The sequence below is a fragment of the Diabrotica virgifera genome, chromosome 9, assembly GCF_917563875.1.
Source record: "Diabrotica virgifera virgifera chromosome 9, PGI_DIABVI_V3a".
Taxonomy (NCBI): domain Eukaryota; kingdom Metazoa; phylum Arthropoda; class Insecta; order Coleoptera; family Chrysomelidae; genus Diabrotica; species Diabrotica virgifera.
In genome coordinates this window covers 151326805-151352915 of record NC_065451.1, presented here as the reverse complement: position 1 = coordinate 151352915, position 26111 = coordinate 151326805, and the positions used below count along the sequence as shown (strand labels likewise).

General features: G+C 33.4%; 1 protein-coding gene across 3 annotated transcripts in view; it reads left to right on the top strand.

Moving 5' to 3' along the window:
• The window catches only part of LOC126892333 (serine/threonine-protein phosphatase 6 regulatory subunit 3-B), a 169245-nt gene that overhangs the window by 63576 nt on the left and 79558 nt on the right, over positions 1-26111 (top strand). For all 3 annotated transcript variants that reach the window (XM_050661844.1, XM_050661842.1, XM_050661843.1), the window contains exons 5-7: positions 6600-6770; positions 16260-16438; positions 24450-24723. In XM_050661844.1, coding sequence (XP_050517801.1) covers positions 6600-6770; positions 16260-16438; positions 24450-24723 — 624 coding nt within the window. The remainder of the gene's footprint in view (positions 1-6599; positions 6771-16259; positions 16439-24449; positions 24724-26111) is intronic.

The following is a 26111-nucleotide window of genomic DNA, read 5'->3' as shown; positions in this document are numbered from 1 at the left end:
ATCATTTGAACATAAATATAGTTTTTGATGTCAAACTACTACAATTCTACAGGGTGTGAATGATGCTAGGAAATTAAGAAAAAAATGTAATTATCTTTTAAACTACCCTGTATAAAATTACAAAACCTCATATTTTAAGAAAAAAGACATCCAGGAGAATCCAAAAATGTAAAAATATACAGGGTGTTCCATTTAAAAAAAACGAAGTTATAAGCCACTTCCGGTATAACCGGAAGTAGCAAATCGATGAAAATATTTTCATTAAAGAGATCACTCTTCAAAACCCCTTCATTCCAATTTTCATGATTCTGTTTCCTTTAGTTCTCGAGATATTTCTAATAGGACTTTTATCTGCCTCACCCTGTACAGTGAGCACGTAAAGGTTGGAATAAATTCATTTTTTCATGAATGGACGATTTTCGAAAAAAATCCCGAAACAGGTCGATTTTTATTTTTAAATTACGACTTTTTACCATATATATTATACTAGTGACGTCATCCATCTGGGCGTTATGACGTCATCGATGATTTTTTTAACTGAGAATATGGGTCGTATGATAGCTCCTTTGAAAAGTAATTCAATGCTCTATTCAGTAACATAAACAATAACATATTTGTTTACACAGGGCGTCCAAAAAAATGTTTTTGAATTAAATTAATTGGCATGAAAAGAAGAATGTATGTAATTTATTCAATTCAAAATACATTTTACTGCTCTTAGAAAATAAAAAAAATATTTATTTTACAAATAAATATTGTTTTTTGCTTAAATTCAATATTAAAGCAGGCACCACCTGCCTCTTGACAGTTTAAACATTTAATTTAAGCGAAAAGCAATGATTATTTTTAAAATAAACATTTTTTTCTGTTTTCTCAAAGCAGTAAAATGTGTTTTGAAGTATATAAATTACATACATTCTTCTTTTTATGTAAATTAATTTAATTAAAAAAAATTTTTTTGGACACCCTGTATCAACAATAATTATGTTAATTTTTATATTGCTAGATAGGGAATTAAATTACCTTTCGAATGAGCTATCACACGGTCCCTATTCTCATTTAAAAAAATATCGATGACGTCATCACGCCCAGATGAGTGACGTCACTAGTATGATATACATATATGCCAAAAAGTCGTAATTTAAAAATAAAATTCGACCTGTTTCGGTATTTTTTCCAAAATTGCCCATTCGCGAAAAAATGAATTTATTCCAACCTTTACGTGCACGTGTACATTTTGTATACTGTATGTATACTATAAATATAATACTACACACATCGCCGTACGTTTCACTTTATCTTTTGACTTAATTTGTTTGAAAATGAATCGTGACGCAGGGGAAAAGTTATAGCGGACGAACAATATCTTAAAATTTTTTGCTTACTTAGAAATCCAATAAAATTTATACATCTAAGGTCATGTGAATAAAAATAACCAATTACAGCAACATTACACTGATAACAGATCACATGGGCTGTTTTCACTTCGTTGCTACAGATACGCATGAATGTCAATTGTGAAGTTTGACATAAAATAATAGGTATAAATTCAACATGTCAAGCAAAAAATTTTCTTCCGAATAACCCTCGAACATTGATAAATCCTTAAAAATTTAATAACAGATTTCTCAAGCTTGCTGCTTATTGGAAAGAGACCGACGCCACAGGCGGAGGTCTCTTTCCAATCTCTTTCCACGCAAGAAGCTTTTGAAATTTTTTCGTCAATTATTATCAATGTAATGAATGGGTTGCATGTGTGAGTCCATACTATTTTAGTAAAGAAAAGAGAGACGTTCTCACAAACAATTTATTTTACAACTGACGACCGGTTTCGCTGTCTACAATATTCACAGCATCCTCAGGTCAGTAATTTACTTACTACATTACCTTCACACTTAGCTTTAATTCTGAGTTATTTATTAATGATTTTATTGTTTGAAAATTTTAATATTTTTAATATAAAAAATTTTTAGCACGTTACTATTGCTCAATTTCATCTTCAACTTCAATTTTAAACATAGCAAACAAATATTCACAAACAGATCACAACTATTACATAAACGACCAATCTTGTCTAAAAGTTGCACACCCAAAACAACATCTAACAATCAATATATAAATAAAATCTACATTATTAATTAAAATAACATCACTATATATAACTAACAATTTTAGTTTATCGGTTTAATGTCGTATTTCCTTACTAAACCCCTCTAGATCCTACCGATGTTTAGTTAATATATTACATTCAAATCTTTCCCTTTACCAACCATCCCCCTACCAAAGTGCAGAGAAAAGTATAATATTGAATACTACTATATTCTTCCCTTATACCGGAAACATTTAATTTTACTTTAACCGGACCTGAGGATGCTGTGAATATTGTAGACAGCGAAACCGGTCGTCAGTTGTAAAACAAATTGTTTGTGATAACGTCTATGTTTTCTTTACTACAATATTATCAATGTCTTCGGGTTATTACTACTGATTATTTCATTCATAGGAAATTCTGACCAATAGAAAGCTACAGAAATAAAAATTAAAGTGATAATTTTTGATAATATCCCGTCGTCAAGTATATTACGTCAGATGCCCTTTGTTGCTACGAAAAAATACATTCAGTGACATTAATGACAAATAATGTTTTAAAAATTATAAAAGTGATGCCTTTCAACCGTCAAATATTTATAACAACTTTGTGTTTAATTGTACTAATTTGTACTTACATAAATAAATTACTTTACTCGTGACACATTGACATAATTTCACTCCCCTTCGGGTCGTGAAAAATTCTTACAACATACTTATATCGTCCACCAAATTTCATTAAAATCGACTTAATAGATTTTGCATAATCATTTTGCAATCTAATTTTTTTTAAGTTAAAATTTTTTAAAAACATTCTGAACAAAAAGTAGACCATTTAGAAGTTTGCTAATTTTATTATACACTGTGTCCGTAAAATATGGAACAAATTCTTTTTTAGCTAAACAGAGCATTTTAAGAAATAATCCTGAAACACGTCGATTTTTGATTTTAATTTACCGTATTTTAAAATAATACACTAATATACAGGGTGAATTACTTTCGAGTAATGACGTCACCGTCATTTTTTTTTAATGGAACACCCCCATTTTGTTGCAATTTTCGGATTACTCTAGCTGAGCTGATTCCAAAAATGTATCACATGTTGATTCAAATTGGTACAGGGTGGACAAAAATCCAATAGCTTTGTATGTGTTCATAAAGTAACGCGTTAGTTAAATTAACAATATTATCAAAAATACTTATTTATTTTTGATATTTTAATTAATTTTTGATTTTAATTAATTTTTGATATTGTTTAATTTAATATTTTAATTTAATATCAAAAATTAATTAAAATTTAATATTATGAATACACACAAAACTATTGTATTTTTGTCCACCCTGTACCAATTTGAATCAACATGTGATACATTTTTGGAATCAGCTCAGCTAGAGTAATCCGAAAATTGAAACAAAATGGGGGTGTTCCATTAAAAAAAATGACGGTGACGTCATTACTCGAAAGTAATTCACCCTGTATATTAGAATATTATTTTAAAATACGGTAAATTAAAATCAAAAATCGACGTCTTTCAGGATTATTTCTTAAAATGCTCTGTTTAGCTAAAAAAGAATTTGTTCCATACTTTACGGACACAGTGTATATAAAGAGGCGCTCTACATATCTAATACATTTTACAGAACTAAAATTGGATTATTTAATCGGCCTCAGCACTGTTTTAAAGTTATAATCAATATTTTGGCTTATAAACAAATACAGTGAGGACGTTTGAGTTGGAATAAATTCATTTTACAATTATTTATCAAATAAACATTTTTTTCTGTTTTAGGACAACAATCAAATGTATTTCGAATTAAATAAATTATATACTTTCTTCTTTTTGTCTCAATTAATTCAAAACATTTTGTTGGGCACCCTGTATAAATAATTATGTTAGTGTCTATATTAATGAATAGAAAATTGAATAACCTTTCGAATAAGCTAGCACACGACCCCTACTCTCATTTAAAAAAATCATTGATTACGTCATCACACCCAGATGGATGACGTTACTAGTATGATATATTATATGGCAAAAAAATATAATTTAAATATAAAAATCGACCTGTTTCGGGATTTATCTCCAGAGTCGCATTCTCGAGAAAATGAATTTATTCCAACTCAAACGTCCTCACTATATTTGTTTATAAGCCAAAAAATTGTTTATAACTTTAAAACAGTGCTGAGGCCGCTTAAATAATCCGATTTTAATGATGTAAAGTGTATTAGATAGGTAGAGCGCCTCTTGATATGTAAAAAATGAGCAAACTTCTAAATGGTCTACTTTTTGTTCAGAGTTTTTAAAAAAATTGAACTTTTTAAAAAAAATTAGATTGTAAAATTATTATGCAAAATCTATAATGTCGATTTTAATGAAATTTGGTGGACGGATTAAGTATGTTGTAACAATTTTCTAAACGAATTATGAAGGTTCTGAGTGCAACCAAAGTGGTTGAAAAACATTGAATAAAAACAGGCTTATTTAGCCCACTTATTTTGTATTTATGCTATTTGGCAGAAAGGGTAATAATTTAAGACATTTTAAACCAGTCGTATATTATACAAAATTAAATTTTCTTTATTTTATTTCCCTACGACTTTGTTCCAAAATCAATCGTTTTAAAGTTATAAACAATGAAAGATGAAAAAAATCGATGTTTTTCGAAATTTTTAAATATTTGAATTTTTTATTAATGTTCCGGGCATATTTGAGAAGGAGCATAAGTCAATTATAATTACTGAAGTTGTCACCTAATTTTATCTGCAAAAATCCGAATGCCACCTCTCAGATTCACCCTGGTCTATTAATAATATAACTAAATATTTTCGATTCTACAATATTGTAAAATACTTTAAAGAGTCTGAGTAAGAAAAGAGATATTTAGTTATATTCTTTTTGACATTTTCAAGGTCATAGCTCTTCGAAAAATTCATTACCTATACATAATATACTGCCATCTTGGAAGAAGACCATTACAAAGGCGTACACTAAAAGTCTTGCAGAAATAATAGAAAGAAAAATATTTATGGAAAAAATCAGTTGTATTGTTCTTTTTTTAATATTCGCGTTTCAGATTAATACACTTCGAAACATACATTCGAACAAATCAATCATGAAAGCATTTATACTGATACGAAATAGGTACCTATCTCAGAAATGAGTTTTTATATGCTAGGAACGCCTTATCTGACGTCTTAAAACATTTACCGTGTACTTTGATTTTGTTTTTGATTCTGGGGAATGCAAAGAAATCACACGGTCAGGACTGTACCAAGGATGGCCCACCAAATAGATGTTTTTCGCCTTCACATATTCAGTCAGGCCATCACATAGTATATCAGTTCGATAATCTTTTACAACAACATAGACATACTGTTTTACGCTTACCCCCGCATCACTCCGAGTTAAACTCCATAGAACTCCAATCTGTTATCTATACTCATAAAATTATAAAAACAGGTCTGAAGCTGTTCAAGCGTGCCTACAGTAGATGCTCGAATTTGGTGGAGAGATTTGGTGAATACATTACTGAAGATCGTGTACAACGATATTCGTCATAAAGCAAATTACTGAGAAATCACTAGAGTATAATAGAGCAACATTTCTGTGTCTGATTGACTTGAAGAAAGTATTTGACAGAGTAAGACTCAAAGATGTAATACATCTTCTGTATAATAGAGAAGTTCCCCTAAATATCATCAAAATCATTAAATTAATAAACATCTACCAAAACAACAAACTGGAAATCAGAATAGATGGACACTTTACAGAGTCTATAGACATAAGCAGCGGAATAAGACAGGGGGGACTCGTTGAGTCCTATTCTTTTGAATTAAATCATGGATGAAATCATCAAAAGTGCAATGCAAAAAAGTGCAAGTGTTATTTTTCATCAGGATAATGCAGCTAGGCACATACCCGCCAATGCAACAGCTACAATCGTCCAAGCAGGCTTCGAATTAGTGGAACATCCTTCACATTCTCCAGATTTGATACCCAGAGATTGCTGACTATCACTTGCGCGATAAACTATTTTCAAATAATGATGCCACGTGTAAAGTAAATCAATGGTACTGTCTTACAGCTTTTTTTATTTGACTAATTTTTTATTGAAAGGGTTAGAGTGGTGCAAATTGATCAGCCCTCATATAGTATAAGAACTGTAAAGTGAATTAAAGCATCTTGGCTGAATATGTATTACATAATCATCATATTATAATGCATGGTGACACTACTGTAAACATATTGAATAAAAATATATTATGTAATAATTATTTTGCTTTGATTTTGAATAACTTAATATTCAAAGTTTTGTAGTAATATTGAAAGGTCTCTATTTACAGCAGCTTCTTAGATTAGTAGCGTAGAAATTTAGTGGTATAAATATATAACACATTTTTCTTCCTTTCTCTTTCTCTCCAAAATGGTGTATCGTTCCGTTGGACTATGGTGACATTTTGAACAATATGAATATTGGTTTCAACTACTACTACTACTACCTGAAAACAGAACTGGTTATCCTATCAGTTCACTTGCTTACAGGTCCTAGACTTTTTAAAGGCTAAGGACACCTTTATATCATTACTGCTCAAGCACTTAGGCACTTCCGCCATCATGGATCTCATGCTCAAGCTGATGACGCAAGTTGAAGGAGTCGAAATGAATCAGAATATATTAAATGTAAGTGCATATTATATTATTTATATATTTTATTCAGGAATAGCATCAACATATTGTCCTATGTGTTAATTAATTTTCAGTTACGTTCAAGTATTTTAAATTATCCAAAATTCCATGCGAAATTCCAATCCAGAACTACTTGGACTTATATGTACCGGGTGTCCCAATAAGAATGGCTCTCGGTCATATTTTATCTCAGAAACCGTTTATAGTACAGTTTTGAGAAAAAAAATTATAACAAAAGTTGTCTCGGGAACAGCTTGGAAATTATTTTCATAATTGTAGGTCCACCGCTAGAGGGCGTAATTGAATATCAAAAATTAAAAAATCAAAATTTTACAAAATTTACCTAATGAAAGGGCACTCGAAATCCAATCATCGTATTCTTCATAAAATTCGGCGCATATTTCATTTCACAAGTTTAAGTCTACCTTTGCAAATAAGAGGTGGGGGGGGGGGGGAATGGGAACCTTCTTATGAAAAAATGGCTGTAAGTCCGGTTCTGCTAAATCGAATTTTGCATACTTAGTCTTGTTGAAAACAGCTCTTTTTCGTCAATGTAAGAATCTTATTTTCGAAATAGCCTAATAAGTAATATGCCAGCTAGTAAGCGTTATTTAATTATTTTCGGAAATCTAGTTTTCTTTGGAGAATATTAAATACAAGTATGCATTTTTAATCCTGTATTACAAAATTAGACCAAATTAGCAACATAATACCGAAAGCGGCATGTCGATACCTTTTTCTATCTCGAGATATCTTAAGAAACGTGTAAATTTTAAACAACTGTTAATGTCACCAGTAAACGAAGTTAAGGAAAAGTAGTGTTCTATGGAAAAAACAAAGAAACATTTTCCAGATGTAAACGTATATAATTAAATAAAACAACAATAAGACAAACAACACTATAAAATATAACAAAGAAATAAAAGCAACTATGTACTTACTTAGTGACAACCTAAATGTTCAAATTGTTGCCCATCATTTTCGATGCAAGCATTTACTCTTTCAAGAGCAGATTGAACAGCAGTTTCAATTTCTGCTTTCGTAATGCTTTGAATGGCGTTTCGTATTCTCCAGATTCTAGATCATGTTTTATCAAGTAGTGGGTCTAGCGGCAAAAACAAGGTCTTTAATCCGTCCTAATAAATAAATGTCTAAAACAGTTAAATCTGTTGCTATTCAATCTACTCTTGGAAGAGTAAATGCTTGCATCCAAAATGATAGACAACAATTTGAACATTTAGGCAGTCACTAAAACTAAGTAAGTAGTTGCTTTTATTTCTTTGTTATATTTTATAGTGTTGTTTGTCTTATTGTTGTTTTAATTAATTATATACGTTTATCTCGAGATATTTGGTCTAATTTTGTAATACAGGATTAAAAATGCATTCTTGTATTTAATATTTTCCAAAGAAAACTAGATTTCTGAAAATAATTAAATAACGCCTCCTAGCTTGCATATTACTTACTAGGCTATTTCGAAAATAAGACACTTACATTGACGAAAAGAGCTGTTTTAAGACAAAGTATGCAAAAAATTCGATTTAGCAGAACCGGACTTACAGCCATTTTTTCATATGAAGGTTCCCACTCACCCCCACCTCTTATTTGCAAAGGTAGACTTAAACTTGTGAAATCAAATATGCGCAGAATTTTATGGAGAATACGATGATTGGATTTCCAGTGCCTTTTCATTAGGTAAATTTTGTAATATTTTGATTTTTTAATTTTTGATATTCAATTACGCCCTCTAGCGGTGGACCTACAACTATGAAAATAATTTCCAGGCTTTTCCCGAGGCAACTTTTGTTATAAATATTTTTTTTCTTAAAGCTGTACCATAAACGGTTCCTGAGAAATCGGCTTTATTATATTATCGCAATATTTGCGAGAGATATTTGAGAGAGATAATAGACAATTGATAAAAACGTTTTACATCAATAATTGTATGGCATTATTCTGAGAGCATGACAACAAAAAATGCCTAGGGTATGAAATGGAAGCGGTATAATACCCGTTCATAAAAAAAGAGATGAACAATTTGGAAACTATAGAGTCATATCGCTTAGTAGCACAGCATATAAAGTTCTATCAATTATCTTGCTAAAGAACCTCCCTCCGTATTCGGAAGATATCCTAGGAGACTACCAATCCGGCTTTCATGCTGGAATGTCAACAATAGATCCAATATTTACGATCTGACAAATATTAGAAAAAACTGAGAACTCAACCGAGATGTACACCAAATTTTCGTAGATTTCCAGCACGCATATGATTCTATAAAAAGAAGCACACTGTGGCTTGCAATGCTAGAAATGGTAATACAGTAGAACCCCGCAAATCCGAACTAATTGGGGGGACAGCCTGTTCGGATTCCGAAAAGTTCGGATTATCCGAAAGTTAGCCTTAACTAGTAATTCAAAGCTTTCATTGTGATTTTGAGTAGCCAAACGTTCTCGCAAGAGTGTGGACAATATTTTTGGACTCAAGTTGACTACGAGAGAACCAAAGTAAGTTTGTGTTTAACCTTTATAAACACTTTATAAACCTATATATTAAAGTACAATATTTATTTTTAAGAAATTTTAAATATCAAAGTCCTAGTAATCCTACATTGTCCAATTTTCTGGCTTTACTCTGTATAATAAACATGTTTTTAAGTTTTTGTCTTGAATTTTTAAATATTTTTCACTTTCCGTTGGTTCGGATTTGCCGAAAGTTCGGATTCGCGGGGTTCGGATTTACGGGGTTCTACTGTACCAAGAAAATTAGTGGAGCTAACTCAAATGTGCGTGACATACTCATATGCACAGGTAAAGAAGGGAAACAGATGAGATGACATTTAATGGAACATCAGGACTTAGACAGGGAGATCCCTTATCACTGTTGATATTTCAATTCAATATTCAAAGTCAATATTCAATCAAATATTCAAAACTATCGTTTACCTGTGCTGATGATCTAGATGCAGTCGCTCATTCTACAAGAGACGCGAGCGAGGTGTTTTCACAACTCGAGAAAGAAACAGATGGTCTGGGTCTTCAAATAAATGAAGAGAAGACGAAACACATGCTAGTAACCAAAAGACCAAGAGTTAGACATAACATAACTATTAATGACCACAACTTCGAAGTAGTAAAAGAGTTTAAGGGTAATCACAGATGACAACTAAATAGAAAAAGAGGTCTCAGCAAGGATAGCTGCGGGAAATAGAGCATTATACTCCCTATTATCATTATTAAGATCTAAGCTGCTAAAAACACAATCTAACTTAAGACTGTACATGTCAATTATTCTCCCAGTTGTTACAAATGAAAGTGAAAATGGACTCTACATTAGCGGGAAATAACTAAGCTGCTGGTATTTGCAAGGAAGGTTCTCGGAATGATATTTGGCCCTTAAAGAGATGAATTGACAGGAGAGTGGAGAAGGCGCAGCAATGCTGAATTGGCGACTCTATATAGTACTGAAAACATCGTCAGACATATAAAAGCTAACCCCACAATATGGGCAGGTCGTATGGTAAGATCAGAATAAGACAGAGCGTTAAAGAGAGTGGTTTTTGAGGGACGAGACTGTAGAAGATCAGTAGACCATCTCAGAAAGAGATGGAAAGATGACGTTGAAGACGATTTATCTAGGATTGGGGTACAACAATGGGAAATAGAAGCTTAAGATCGTAGAAGATGGAGGGCTACAGTTGAAGGCTCACCGCTAATTGTAAAACCAGTCAAGAAGAAGAATATTTGCGACGGGTTTTCGTGCCAATGTACACTCGAATTACGTTCATAAAACCGAGGATTATAAAAAGAAAGAGATAATTAAAGAACTATTGGACAAGGAAGGGAAACACGACCCCGACTGTTTTGACGAGAAAAACTAAGCAGCTTGTCCTAGTTTGTTCTTTTGAATAACAGATTCAGAAAAAATTACTGAATGCAAAAAACTACCACCACAACAGTACAGCATTCGCAGGATTCGCAAAAATGTTTTTAAGATCGACTGCTAACTTAATTGACTTCCTACATATGATGACGCAAAATAATTAACGATGTTGTTAAAACCATCCATTGGCCAATTACTAAATTACTAAAACATACCCTGTAACTAATATAATAGCGATCACCATCCAGTTATAATGGATTTTAGATTTAAAAGATTTTTGAACGCAAAAAAGGAGAAAATGACAAAAATATATACTGAATAGACAACTGAAGAACCTTAAAAGCAAAAAAATAAATATCACAGTTGAGAAAGAAAAATAAACAAGAGAGAACTTGGTAATAACAGACGTTGAAATAACATGGATTGATCTAAAAACGAAAATAACAAAGATAAAAGAAGAAGACATCGGATTAACGGAAAACAACAGAAAACAAGAATATGTAACGCAATACATTATGGACCTCATGAACACAAGACAAAAACATAAATCAAACCCAATAGAATGCAAACAACGAATCAATAAAATCATTAGAAGGAAGTTCAGAGAAGCTAAAGGAAACACCCGTGTTGACCTCCCCCCCCCCCCCCGCACTTGCAAAAATTAAAAAACAAATAGCCCTGATTTATGAGCTATTTATGAGCTTTCATATTCCGCAAACTAAAAATTTTGAGCTCGTTCCACTGAGCAGGAATTTAATACTTTAGTGGGGGGGGCTGAGTAGGCCCCCCCACTACTTAAAAATAGGAATATTGAATCGGTTTTTGCGGCAGAATTACGAGCTATTTATGAGCTCTTGAAATTATATAGTTTCGATTTTTGAGGTCATCCCCTTCACCCCCAAACAACCCTTTAATTGATTTAACTTAAGAGAAAAATGCTGAGAAAACTTAAAATATATCGTATTGCGGATATAATTCCTATAGCGTATATACTCTAAGAATAAACTATTAAATCACGTACATTTCGATTATTGAGCTACAACCCCTTCGCAAGAAAACCACCCTATCTTCCCGACTTAAGAGAAAGTTGTACTTAAAATGCATTAAATTAATTATTTGGCGACTACATATCATTTAATAATTTATAAGCTTCCAAATTACGCGCATTTAAATCAGTAAATTGCAATTTATTTTGTATAGTGCAGTCACTGAAAGTAAAAATCAACGATTACCTTCAATTTCGGTGAACCTTCATCGATTTTCACGAAAATTGGTCAGTGGTTAGAGGATACCTCAAGAAACAAAGGTGACATGGTACCACCTTGCGCCTTTACCCTGAGGGTGGAAATTCGTCCCTTCTCGGGGGTGAAAATTATTTTATAAAAAATAACTGCACAAATCTATAAAAGAACAAATTATAAGCAAAATTTATTATATAAAGTTATTAAAATAAGTCAATACTTTTTAAGTTATTAAAAATCAAAAATTTTAATTATTCGTGAAAAAAATGCATGTTTTGAAGCGGTTTTTCGTAAATCACTGAAAAACTAAGTTTTTACAAAAAAGTTAATAGTAGTTTTATTCGTATAGCTTATATTCTAAGAATAAACTCTTAAATGACGCGCCTTTCGATTATTGAGCTACAACCCCTTCGCAAGAAAACCATCCCATATTCCCGGCTTAAGAGAGAGTTGTACTTAAAATAATTTAAATTAATTATTTGGCGACTAGATATCGTTTAATAATTTATGAGCTCGCAAAATATACGCATCTCAATTATTGAATTGCCATTTTCTTTCTATAGTGCAGTCACTGAAGGTAAAAATCAACTATGACCTTCGATTTCGGTAAATCTTCATTCATTTTCACGAAAATTGGTGAGCGGATTTTGATGCTATCAACTTTTTCTGGAACTCATTTTTGATAGGTATTTCTAAGTACTTTGACAAGTATTTAGTACCTAAGCGTTATAAAATGTATCTCTTTCCCGTTATTTAAGCTTGAATCCTTAGATTTAAACAGTCGCAGAAAAACATATATATTTAATTACCAATAACTTACTTCAAATTAACATGAAAGGGTTTTTCAAGTAAGCAATTTATTATATTTTTTATTAGCTTCAATTTTAGTGATAAACACTTTTTTGTAAAAACTTACAGTTTTTGAGTTATTTATGAAAAATCGCTTTAAAGCATGCAATTTCTTTCACACAAATTAAAATATTTGATCTTTAATAACTCAAAAAGTATTGATTTATTATCACATTATATAACAAATTTTGCTTACAATTTGTCCCTCTCTCGATTTGTGGGGTTATTTTTAATAAAGTAGTTTTCACCCCCAAGAAGGGGTGACATATACCCCAGGTTAAAATCCCAAGTTGTTATTGTTAATTCGTGAAAATGAATGGAGATTTACCGAAATCGAAGGTTTACCTCATAAATTATTAAACGATATGTAGTCGCCAAATAATTAATTTAAATTATTTTAAGTACAACTCTCTCTTAAGCCGGGAATATGGGATGGTTTTCTTGCGAAGGGGTTGTAGCTCTATAATCGAAAGGCGCGTGATTTAAGAGTTTATTCTTAGAATATAAATTTTTGATGTTTAATAACTTAAAAAGTATTGACTTAATTTAATAACTTTATATAATAAATTTTGCTTTTAATTTGTTCTTTTATTGATTTGTGCAGCTATTTTTAATAAAATAATTTTCACCCCCGAGAAGGGGCGGTATCCACCCTCAGGGTAAAGGCGCAAGGTGGTACCAAGTCACCTTTGTTTCTTGACGTATCCTCTAACCACTGACCAATTTTCGTGAAAATCGATGAAGGTTCACCGAAATTGAAGGTAATCGTTGATTTTTACCTTCAGTGACTGCACTATACAAAATAAATTGCAATTTACTGATCTAAATGCGCGTAATTTGGAAGCTTATAAATTATTCAATGATATGTAGTCGCCAAATAATTAGTTTTAATGCATTTTAAGTACAACTTTCTCTTAAGCCGGGAAGATAGGGTGGTTTTCTTGCGAAGGGGTTGTAACTCAATAATCGAAATGCACGTGATTTAATAGTTTATTCTTATATAAGCTATAGGAATTATATCTGCAATACGATATATTTTAAGTTTTCTCAGCATTTTTCTCTTAAGTTAAATCAATTAAAGGGTTGTTTAGGGGTGAAGGGGATGAGCTCAAAAATCGAAACTATATAATTTCAAGAGCTCATAAATAGCTCGTAATTCTGCCGCAAAAACCAATTCAATATTCCTATTTTTAAGTAGCGGGGGGCTGACCCCCCCCCCCCTCACTAAAGTATCAAATTCCTGCTCAGTGGAACGAGCTCGAAATTTTTAGTTTGCTGAATATGAGAGCTCATAAATCAGGGCTATTTGTTTTTTAATTTTTGGAAGTGGGGGGGGGGCAACTCAACACAGCTAAAGGAAACTCGATGTCAACCAAATACTTAGAAATTGAACAACTTCAGGAAAGATACGTCACCTTTAATGTCCTTCATGTTTGATGTCCTTCAGGTTTGTCGCACACCCTGTATTGATGAAAAACATGACACGTTGTCAAAGTACATAACTTTTTTTATTTAATCCAACATAAGCGATTGAACCAAAAAACAGAATGTTAAGAAAGCCAGAGACTATGGTTGGGTTTTAATTAAATATTTTATAAATTTATGCCTTCGTGGTTTATGTTACTTGCAAACCAAGCGAATGCTGAATAAAAGAAGACACGGGGAGGTCTAAAATTTGCACCTCATTACCTGCCTATTCAGCGTGGCAAAATTCCAACGAAAACTTGGCCCCGATACTCAGCAGTAAAACTAATACAAGAGAATTCGCTGTATAATGAAATCAAAAGACGTCCTATATTTCAGTTCGTTCAGAGAGCGTCATAAACGTTCTTACTAATTTCACTCATTAGAGATCTTCAGAGGATGTATAATATTTATTTATTTATTTTTTACGGGCAAGCCCAATTCAGTACAGATTGTAACAGATTGAAGTACAGATAAAAACAATGACATATAGGTCTGGACCCCGCGTATGAAAAAAAAGTTGATTAATAGCAAGCTGACAATTTGTTAATAGCTTAAGGGTGTCTAGTCGGACAAACTTTGATATATGGGAACACTGGAACAGGGGAAGTTTTAACTGTGGAACAGATTAAAAATTTGGAACGGTCAGACCACGAAAGCGGCACATGTATTTTGTCCGACAGAACAGACTTAAACTCTCCGAACAGAGATTAAACTCTCATGCAAAAATCAGACTGCTATTTATCACCAAATGGGCGTTTTAATGAGCGGAACATGTAGAATATGTCAGGGAATATGTAGGAATTATGACAGGTGATGAATAGCACAATGTGTCTAAAACGTAGAGTTTATGACAAATGTATCTTGCCTGTAACTACATATTGACTGGAGACCATGGCCTTTACAAAGAAAACCTTAGAGCAGCTCAGTACAACTCAAAGAGCGATGGAGAGGGCCATGCTAGGGATTAGTTTGAGAGACAAAATTCGAAATATCGACATTCGTGAAAGAACAAAGATTACTGATGTCGCAGAACGTATAGCAAGGCTCAAGTGGCAATGGGTCGGACACGTTGCCCGAGATAATCCCGAAAAATGGACACAGAGACTAACAAACTGGAGACCAAGAGAGAACAGGCGAGGAGTAGGCAGACCGCAGAAGAGGTGGGCAGATGATATCAAACAAGTCGCGGGCAAACAGTGGATGAGAATTGCCAAGAGTAGAAATCGATGGAAGCAAATGGAAGAGGCCTATGTCCAGCAGTGGACGAACACAGGCTGAAGAAGAAGAAGAAGAAGAAGAAGATAAATAGCAGTCTGATTTTTGCATGAGAGTTTAATCTCTGTTCGGAGAGTTTAAGTCTGTTCTGTCGGTCAAAATATTTGTGCCGTTTTCGTGGTCTGACTGTTTCAAATTTTTAACCTGTTCCACAATTAAAACTGCCCCTGTTACAGTTTTCTTATATATCAAAGTTTATCCGACTAGACACCCTTAAGCTATTTACAAATTTTCAGCTTGCTATTAATCAACTTTTTTTTCATACGCGGGATCCAGACCTAATAATATAATATAAAAAACAGACATACAGAAATATAAATATAATTGACTATCTCTGAACGAACTGAAACAAGTCAAGCCTCCTAATACCGGATCACAATAAAATAACTCGATATGAATGCCGTAGCGACATCTGCTTAAAACAATTCGAAGTTTTATTTCCGGAGAAATAAAATCTCTAATGAGACCAAGTTTCTGGTTACGCCTTCGTGGTTTCTATTACTTGCAAACCAAGCGAATGCTGAATAAGAGAAGGCACGGGAAGGTCTAAAATTTGCACCTCATTACCTGCCTATTCAGCGTGACAAAATTCCAACGAAAACTTGGTGACTACATAGATGATTCTTATAATTCGACGTTAAAAAATACTGCTTGGCAACACGCCCCAAGGTTGGTTACACTTTAGGTACATTTTTATAATTTATGTAAAATGCCAATGTTCCATATTAAATCATCTCTTAATGTTTTCATTGGATATTTCCCTTTTCAGTGGTTAGACAGCAAAAGAATCATCCAGTCTTTGATATCCCTGTTAAGTCCAAAAGTGGATAGAGAAAGACACTATAACGTTGCTCAATTACTGTGTGATTTTGTGAGGATTTCTAGAGATAATCAAAAGCATTCTGTAGAGAGAGTCGATCCAGATCCGTTGCTGAACACTTTAGAATCGTAAGTATATAATATTATAGATAAATACAGTTTAAAAAGACAACATAATTTTTAATGAACTTTTAAAAACGAAATAACCTGTATTTTAAAATTCCATGTGGCTGTGTATGCACACGTCTCATGTAAGCATCTCAAGAAGAACAGCTCACCAAGAATCGACGGTTTACGGGCGTTTCGCCCCCGCCGTTTCGCCCCCGACCGTTTCGTCCCCGCCGTTTCGTCCCCAGCCGTTTCGCCCCTGAACCGTTTCGCCCCCGAACCGTTTCGCCCCCGGGATTTTACCTAACATTTTTAACTAGTTTGAGTTATAAATACAATGTTAATAATACTTTATTTACCTATTGCTCATTTTTTGTTTGTTTTTCTTAGAAGTGCTTTGTTACACATATTTATAGTAGATAGACTGGATTAATACATAATTGTTCTCAGAAATAATTTTACATATTTTCTTACACAAAGGATTTTGTTCTCAGAAAGCTAATTTTGCCTTACTTATAATTTACGGACCTAACCTAACCTAACCTAAGCTAAGAACAAAAAATGATCAATAGGTAAATGTATTACTAACATTGTATTTATAACTCAATGCAACTAGTTAAAAATATTAGGTAAAATCCCGGAGGCGAAACGGCTCGGGGGCGAAACGGCTGGAGACGAAACAGCGGGGGCGAAACGGTCGGGGGCGAAACGGCGGGGGCGAAACGTCCGTATCCCGTTCCGTGGGTGTTCGGGGACGATTAACTTAAATTAAAATAAGTGTAAAAACAACAACTTGTCCAATATTATATTGATTAGATATTCTTCCAATCAATATTAAAAACCCCTCACCTTGGTTAATTAATATTCCCAATATAAATACTGCGCTAACCCAATTCGACAAACATACAGTTGAGTCCGCGAGTCTTTACCCGTGCGTCATTAATACCTGGCGAGATAAAACACATACTTTTTATCTAGCATCATTCTCATCCACGCATGAAACTCATGACAAACCAGCTGCCGTTTGTTATTAAGTAAAAACACATGTTATTTTTATGAACCATCTAGACTCAGTGCATTGAAAAGAGATAGGTACAAAAAAGACGATTCGGTATGTTTTCATATTTTAAGCACAATTTGTTTGACGTTTCTGCTTTGTTTACTTTTGTGGCTGTCAGTCAGTTGAATTTTTTGCGGTTTTTGTCGAATTTTTGCGTTTTGAAGTTTCTTTATATTACACAAACAGTTGTTTTCACAACTAATTTTATATTGGGCTTTGAAATTTTAAGGTAAATATTATATTTTGGCAATTAATATTTAAAACATACAAAGCTAACATCATTCACACAGTAAAGAAATGAGTGTGTTTAGATTTCCGTCAAAGTGAATAAAATAACAAAAATAAAATATGTTATTGAATTTTTTATAAATTGTTTATTTATTTATTAATCAATAATAATGAATTTATTAAGCTACTTCAAATGTAGCTGTAATTCTGCACAAAAATTTTGAAGCAAAACTTACATTTGACATTCTATAATATATTTGTTAACGTCAAATTTTATAATAAAACCCGTAATCGGAACAGCAGCCACTTTCTGTCAGTTGTTGTTGCGTGAAATAGATTTCCGACTTATTTCGTATGCTTTAAATGATGACGCACGGGTAAAGACTCGCGGACTCAACTGTATTAATAGTCATGAAGAGTTCCAGCACCATCTAGATTTAGTTCTCAAAGAGAATTATGAGTATTGTTACAAAATCTTTACAGACGCATCAAAGTGTGAGAGAGGAGTAGGCAATGCCTTCGTTACCCCAAGCAATACTTACCAATTTCGTCTCCCATCTTACTTCTCGATTTTCTCTGCTGAGCTCTATGTAGTGCTCAAAGCTATCATGCATATCAATTCTAATGACATTTCTAATTCACTTATCTTAAGTGACTCACTAAGCTCTCTTCAAACCCTTAAACAGATCTATCCCAAAGGTCCTATTGAGAAACACATTAAATTCGAACTGATGCAGGCTCAAGAAAACGCTAGACGAATCAGATTTATATGGATACCATCCAACATTGGCATTGCAGGCAACGAAAAAGCTGACCAGTGCGCGAGTGTAATTGCGGTATGTGCCGATATAGAAAAAGATGAGTGTCGAAATACCGCGAGTGATATAAAAGCTTACTTTAAGAATCGTGTTTTGTGCAAGTGGAAAAACGAATGGCAATCGTCTCAAACTTCACTGAGACTAATTAAAAATGACATTACAGCCTGGGAACCGTCAACTCGTAACAGAAGAGAACAGCTGGTGATAACTCGATTGAGAATTGGACACACGAGACTTACTCATTCATATTTACTGTCTCAAAGCGATCCACTTGTATGCGAAATATGTAATGTCCAAATTACTTTTAATCACTTGTTAATTGTATGCCCCCGCTTTGCCAATTATCGCGCCATGTTTTACATACCTAACTGTATAAGTAATTTATTGGGCACTAATTGTTCAACGGACAATATTACAAAATTTCTAAAATCCACAAAAAAAACAACTTGTCAATAATATATTTATTTGTGTCGGTAAAATAGCGTGAATATTTCTCGAAAGAGGGTTTGTTATTCTTTGCGAGTATGGTGGTGTGTCCGCGCCGGGTGGTTGCTGTGACTATAATGAAAAAAAAAACCACAAACACTAATGTGTTTGTGTTTCTACCATCTGACCAGAAAGGCGATAAATTATTTAGATCTGGCGTTTAAAAGTTACATTTCTGCAGTTTTAAGAAACGTCTTCTAATGCATTTCCAAAGTGAGTTATTGACATAAGGTCTGATAAGGTAATTAATTTATGGGGAATTCAGTTTATTAAACTGAACACACCAAAAACATCTGGTTAGGGATACATTTCGTTTCGTAAAACTTAACGGGCCCTTCTTAGCATCTGGTTTGTATATTAAATGTGAATTTTATATGACCCATATTATTTCGTTTTGAGAAAAGAAAGTCTATATTTAAAATAAGCAATTAAAAAAATAATAATAAATGAAGCGTGTCGCTATACCTCCATATCTCTTCAAATTCTGGGGTAATACCCTCTTCATCCAGTTCCATCGGAGATTGGAAATCATTCTTATAATTTTGATGGATACGCGCCTGACTGGTTCAATTGAACTGCATCTTAAATATTCACGGAGATTGTGTAGCCACAAGACTTTAAGTCTTCCTACGTTTCTTCTGTCTTTATTACCCTGCATGATATTTCTTAATAGTTCATATTTTTCACCTCTTATACTGTGATTCAAGTATTCTAACTTCCTGATTTTTATGGAATTTAAAACTTCGCACTGTTTTCCTAGTTGTTCGAGAACTTTTGCGTTTGTTTTGCGATCCATCGTCCATTGATTGATCCGTTGATTCATACGTCTGTAACGACACATTTCAAATAATCCATTGAAATGTTACATTTAGGGTTGCACTTTTTAGAGGAGTCAATTTTATTTTTTTAATGTGTAGGGGGGTTCAGTAGAAGCTTAAGTTCAAGTTTTTGGGGTCGCCGCCCTTGTTCCCCGGTCGCCATCTTGGAAAAAGGGTGCAAAGGGCTTTCGCGCTGTATCTCCTAAACTAGCAACCATACAGAAAATTTAATTACACAAAATGTAGCAAATAAAATTTTCTACAATTTTATATCTATTACTTTTTATCGTCAAGTGACCAACAAAAAAGTTATAAACAACAATAAGAGAAAATTTTATAAGAAGTGTTCTTTTGGAGGTTATAACTTTTTTTCCATTTATTTTACAATAAAATTATAGCGATTTTATAGAGGATTTTTCAACGAACAATTTCCACTATAAAGTTGTTTAATTTTATTTATTTATCTAGGTTTTACAGCGTTCCAAACTTGACCAGATTCTCGAATTCTCAGTAGTAATTGCACAAGATCTCTAAAATTATCGATTTTTTCCCGAGTGGCACTTTGACAGTTTTAATTTCAAGACCCGAAGTGGAGTGAAATTATGTCAAAGTGTCACGAGGGCAAAAATTCGATAATAATTTTAGAGATCGAGTGCAATTTGCTGCGATTATTTCATGAATAAAACTGATCAAAACCAAAATTTTATTGTAATTTATTTATGTAAGTACAAATTAGTACAATTAAACACACAGTTGTTATAAATATTTGACGGTTGAAAGTCATCACTTTTATAATTTTTAAAACATTAATTGTCATTAATGTCACTGAATGTATTTTTTCGTAGCAACGAAGGGCATCTGACGTAATATACTTGACGACGGGATATTATCAAAAATTATCACTTTAATTTTTATTTCTGTAGCTTTCTATTGGTCAGAATCTCCTATGAATGAAATAATCATAGGAATACAATAAAAACAATACCTTGGGCTTACTTTTCTATCTTAATATTTATTTATTATGATTTTAACATTCCCACGCCATTATTAAGCTATTTTTGACCCTTTTCCGGCCACGTATGAGATAGAGTCTGGAGGCGCGTTTTTTGTGTAGTATCCCCAATAGGCCTAATCCACGGACAATTTCTAGTCAAAATAATATTATTTATTATTATATGTTGAAAAAGATCTATCACAGTTATTTTTTCATTTTTTTTTTTTCTTTGGTCCAGGCTGCGAGTTACGATCTGAATCGGTATCCGAGGTGAATTTTTGTAGTATAATGAGAGTTAGAGTTGCGTTATTGTCGGTAATTCATCTACCAATTAATTTTCTTTAATATAATTAATGTTGATATGTCCACGATGTTGCTGCAACTTTCACCACCACAATAGAGGCACACTGCTGAACATTTAAGGTCTGCTTTTCCAAAACTTCCAGTTTCCATTGTATCTGCTAAAGATGAATTTCATAAGCTCGGGGGTACAGGAGGCTTGGAAGTTTGGATTGGTATCCAAAATTTTTCATGCTTTTTCCAGCCACAATTTTCTGGATCACAATGTTTACCGAGCCATGACTAAATCTGGTGATACACTCGGAGTCTGTGGAAACGGGCTGCATTTTGTGTTGGAGGAAGTGAGAAGAGATTAAATGCATTTTTGTCAGTGTTAGATATTCAGTCCGGTACGGAAGAAAAATTACGTAACTGCAAATTTTGTAAATTCCTGTTTATTGCGCAATTAACTTATTTAATACTATGTAAAGATGATACAAGAAGACCGAACTGTAAAAATGTGCTAAGCCACTATAGGGTAGTTTCGTCGTTACTGACATACGCGAATTATGAATGTTCTTTGGAAAAACACTTTTTTTTTTTAAACTGAACTTCACAACTAAAACTTTTATTTCGACAAACAAAGATTTTCGTTACAACTCAATAATTTAAAATCAGACTTTACTTTAACATTTAAATTAGACTTTTATTTAGAGATTTTAATCAGACTGAAAAATATTGATTTTTACATGGTGTTTTATAATTTTATAATTGCTGATCTTGCTGTCCAATACGTCGCAATTAGGTCCAGAATGTTTAACGCTGCGACGCGGCGTAGCCTCGTGTTGATTCCACGTGGTAGAATATACTGGATGGTAGCGGTCGTTGTACTATAACTCGCGCTATGTTAGACCTTGTTTCAGATGCATAATGACGCAACTGTAGATAGGGTAGAAAATGAGGCGACTAAATTAAGATAACGAAATTCGAACCAATACCGATAAAAATAAAAGCCATCGTTATCAAAAAATAAACGCCATACCGATGCTCCTGGACGATTACTCTTCATTTATTCCCTATTTTAAATATTTAAAAATAGTTTTTTTTTGCTCTTCTGAAGAATTTTGCATTTTGCGGTTGCGTCATTGTTCTTCTGGACGGCCGAATTTGTCCTCAAACAACTTCTTGGGCCTTTTCTATATATGCTGAGGGTACTAAGTTTTATAGTGGGGAGAAAGGTCAAGAATTAATACGACTAGTGCAAATGACAATGACAGAAACAGAAGCACAAGTATGTATTCAAGGACAGATCACTGATGCGTTTACGATAACGCAAGGACTGAAACAAGGCGACGGACTGGCTCCAACGCTTTTTAATCTTGTTCTTGAATATGTAATTAGACGGTTGACGGTAAGCGGAAATAACATACTTACAAACAAATCTACCCAATTAGCAGCATACGCGGATGATATAAACATAATGATCAGAACAATGAATGCAGCGGAAGAAACCTACGTTGAGTTGAAACAGAGTGCAGAAGCAGTAGGGCTAGCAATAAACACAAATAAAACAAAACTACTCATACAAACCAGATCAAATAGACCGGCGCAACAACACTTTATTGACGATATAGAACATGTGAATAGATTCACGTACCTAGGAATGGATCTGGTTGCAAGCAGTGAAGAAGAACCGGAAATAAATAGAAGGCTTGTGCTGGCAAATAAAGCATATTTCGCGATGGGCCACATATTCAAATCGCGAGACGTACACCGGAAAACAAAACTCCGGGTATATAAAACAATAATCAGGCCCATAGTAAGTTATGGCTGCGAAACATGGGTGGTGACACAGAAATCTGCCAATGCATTAGATGTGTTTGAAAGAAAAGTATTACGTAGGATACTGGGCCCAATAAGGGAAAATAACAACTGGCGAATTAGGTATAATAGAGAAATATACGAGCAATATAGCGAACCAACTCTAGCACAACACACTAAACTACAGAGATTACGGTGGGCAGGGCACGTGGTCCGCATGCATGAGAATAGAATCCCCAGAAAATTGCTGAATGCAAGAATGCAGGGAAGAAGACCGGTTGGAAGACCTAAAAAGAGATGGGAAGACGAAGTCGATGAGGATGCCAGGAACTTCCTGGGAACGCGTTCATGGAAAAGAACAGCGGTAAATCGAAATGATTGGAGAAGCTTATTGAAGGAGGCCAAGGCTCGATTTGGGCTGTAGTGCCATTGGATGGATGGATGGATGGATGGATGGAGAAAGGTCAAGAATAGATTAATAATAACATAGGAATGTTAAAATCACAATAAATAATTGTTAGTGGAAATTGTTCGCTGAAAAACCCTCTACAAAATTGCTATGTTATTTTATTGTAAAACGAACTGAAAAAAAGTTATAACCTCCAAAAGGAAACTTGTTCAAAAAAGGAAACTTATTTTTGTTTATATCTTTTTTGTTGGTCACTTGACGATAAAAAGTAATAAAACAAAATTGTAGAAAATTTAATTTGCTACATTTTATGTTTTATTAGATTTTCCGTAAAGTACACATTCCTACAAAATATAATGCAAGGAAAAATCCAAGGACGAAGAAATCCAGGCTGTAGAAGAATGTCCTGGATGAGAAATTTGAGAGAGTGGTTTGGTTGTACCACTAACGAATTGTTCAAAACAGCAGTAAATAAAATTAGAATCGCCCTAATGATATCCAATCTCCGATAGGAGAGGCACTCAAAGAAGAAGAAGATTTTCCGTTGGGTTGGTAGTTTACGAGATATAGCGCGAAACCCCTTTGCACCCCTTTTCCAAGATGGTGGCCGGGAGACAAGGGTGGCGACACCCCAAAAACTTGAACTTAAGCTTCTGCTGATCCCCCTATACATTAAAAAAATAAAATTGACTCCTCTAACAAATGCAAGGTATGGCCTAAAAAATGTAACATTTCAATGGACTAAAATGCTTCCAGATTTTTAATGTTAGATTGTTTCATTGTCCAATTTTGATTCTTAACAATTTTTTAAGTAAAATAGTGTCATTAAATGTAACAAAAATAACTAAATGACAAATATTACTTCCTGTTAAATATATCGGACACGAAAACCTAGCGACAACCAATTTGTTTGACAAAAAAAAACAAAAATTGTTTTTTGGTCAAAAAACAATTTAAAGTAGAAACAAAAATATGTGTAGTGTCGCTATTAATTTAGCCACCTACTGTAGGTGGTGATAAATCGGTGTTATCGTACTCTGTTACTGTAAGGCTCTGTGCCGCTCCGATATAGAACTTTAGGAAATACAATATAATATGTTTGTGCGTTTTTTTTTTCAGGCAAGAAACAGTATCCCTCCTGCTAGACTATATTCTCTTAGGTGACGAAAAGAGCGAAACCGCTATAGTAGGTGGCATTCAAGTACTTCTTTCTTTGTTAGATGCTTGTCCTTCGAATGTAATGAAGTTTAGTTCGACTCAGACTCTCTATGGATCTACTATAAACGATGAACCTTGTGATAGTGAACAAAAACAGAGGAGTATATTTAGTACGACTCAAGTGATTAAAGATAGAATAAGAGACTTTCACGATTTGCTCCTAGATCCACCAAAGGTTAGTAAACCACAATGATTTTTCACTTAATTTAACCGTTCTCTTCAAGCTAATGTGTTAAACCAAATACATTAGACTATAATACATCCAACTCCCACAGAAAACTGGAAGCACGTTGCCAATAGCGCCTCTGCCGGCTTGAGTTGAACTACGATTTCTCAACGTAAATATACAAACGTTGTTTGATAAATATACTCTGTATATTTATCAATAAATATACCCTGTATATTTATCAATCAACGATACAAATTTAATTTTGTTAATTTTTGGATAATTAATTAGCTAATCTTGGTAAATTGTGTTTGTATTTTTTACACAAAATGTCTTATAAAATAGGTTCGGTAAAATGGATTCTCAGCAAATACCTAGATGGCAACAAAATTAACTAAAAAGTGTATTACTTTGCCTCCATTCACCCCGATGAGAGGGTGTTTAGCTGCAATTTATTTTTACAAGAAGGCTAACCCCAGACTGTATAGAAAATTTATTTTCTATTATTATAACTAAGGATACATCTGATAGTGTGAAATTTAGGTGTAACTTATAAAGGGAGTTTCAGTTAAAATTAATGATATATTTAAAAGGTATTTTCAAAAGAGAGTGTTAAAAATGTTAAATATAATTTAAAATTAAAATGTTTCTTACAAGAAACTCTCCAAAATGTATGTACAGCTAGTTCCAAAAAAAAAAACTGATACGACTCTTATAGCGTATTTTGTAGAAAATTGAGCAGTGTACTTTCTTCTTCTTCTTCTTTTTGTTTTTGGTCTCGCTGCAAGGCAATTACCAGCACGATTTATAGGCGATCTTGATGTAGTCTGGCTCTAAGCCATATCAAAATCGCTGACTATGTTCTTGTAAAAAGCTTTTGATGAGGTGTGACATAATGAATATGAGTTTAATTATATTCAATTTATTATATTTTGAAGGATAAATACTTATTATTTACATACTGTCACTGTCACTGCCAAATCTTAAAATTTGTCAGATAACTTCAACCTCAAAAAATGGCTGTTTGTTTGTTTATTTTATTATTTATCTGTCATAATAAATATAATATAATGTCAGACCAATCATACACTGCTCAAAATGATCAAATCTTACTAAGAGTCGTATCAGTTTTTTTTTAGGAACCAGCTGTACCTACCTACAAATTGTCACAAAACTTTTTAGATAACTATTTTGATCTTTTAAGGCAGGGGTCACCAATTAGTTTCCCCGACGGTCCATTTCGAAAACCTATGACACTTCCGGGGTCCGGATTTATGCTTCCTGTGTCCGACTGATCTGATTCGGTTTTTCTGTGGATTCTTGTTAAAAATATCCCCTATTCGCGGTGTGCAAGTACTTGGAAAGGGAAACGAGAAACGACCGTGCGCGAGTCGCGG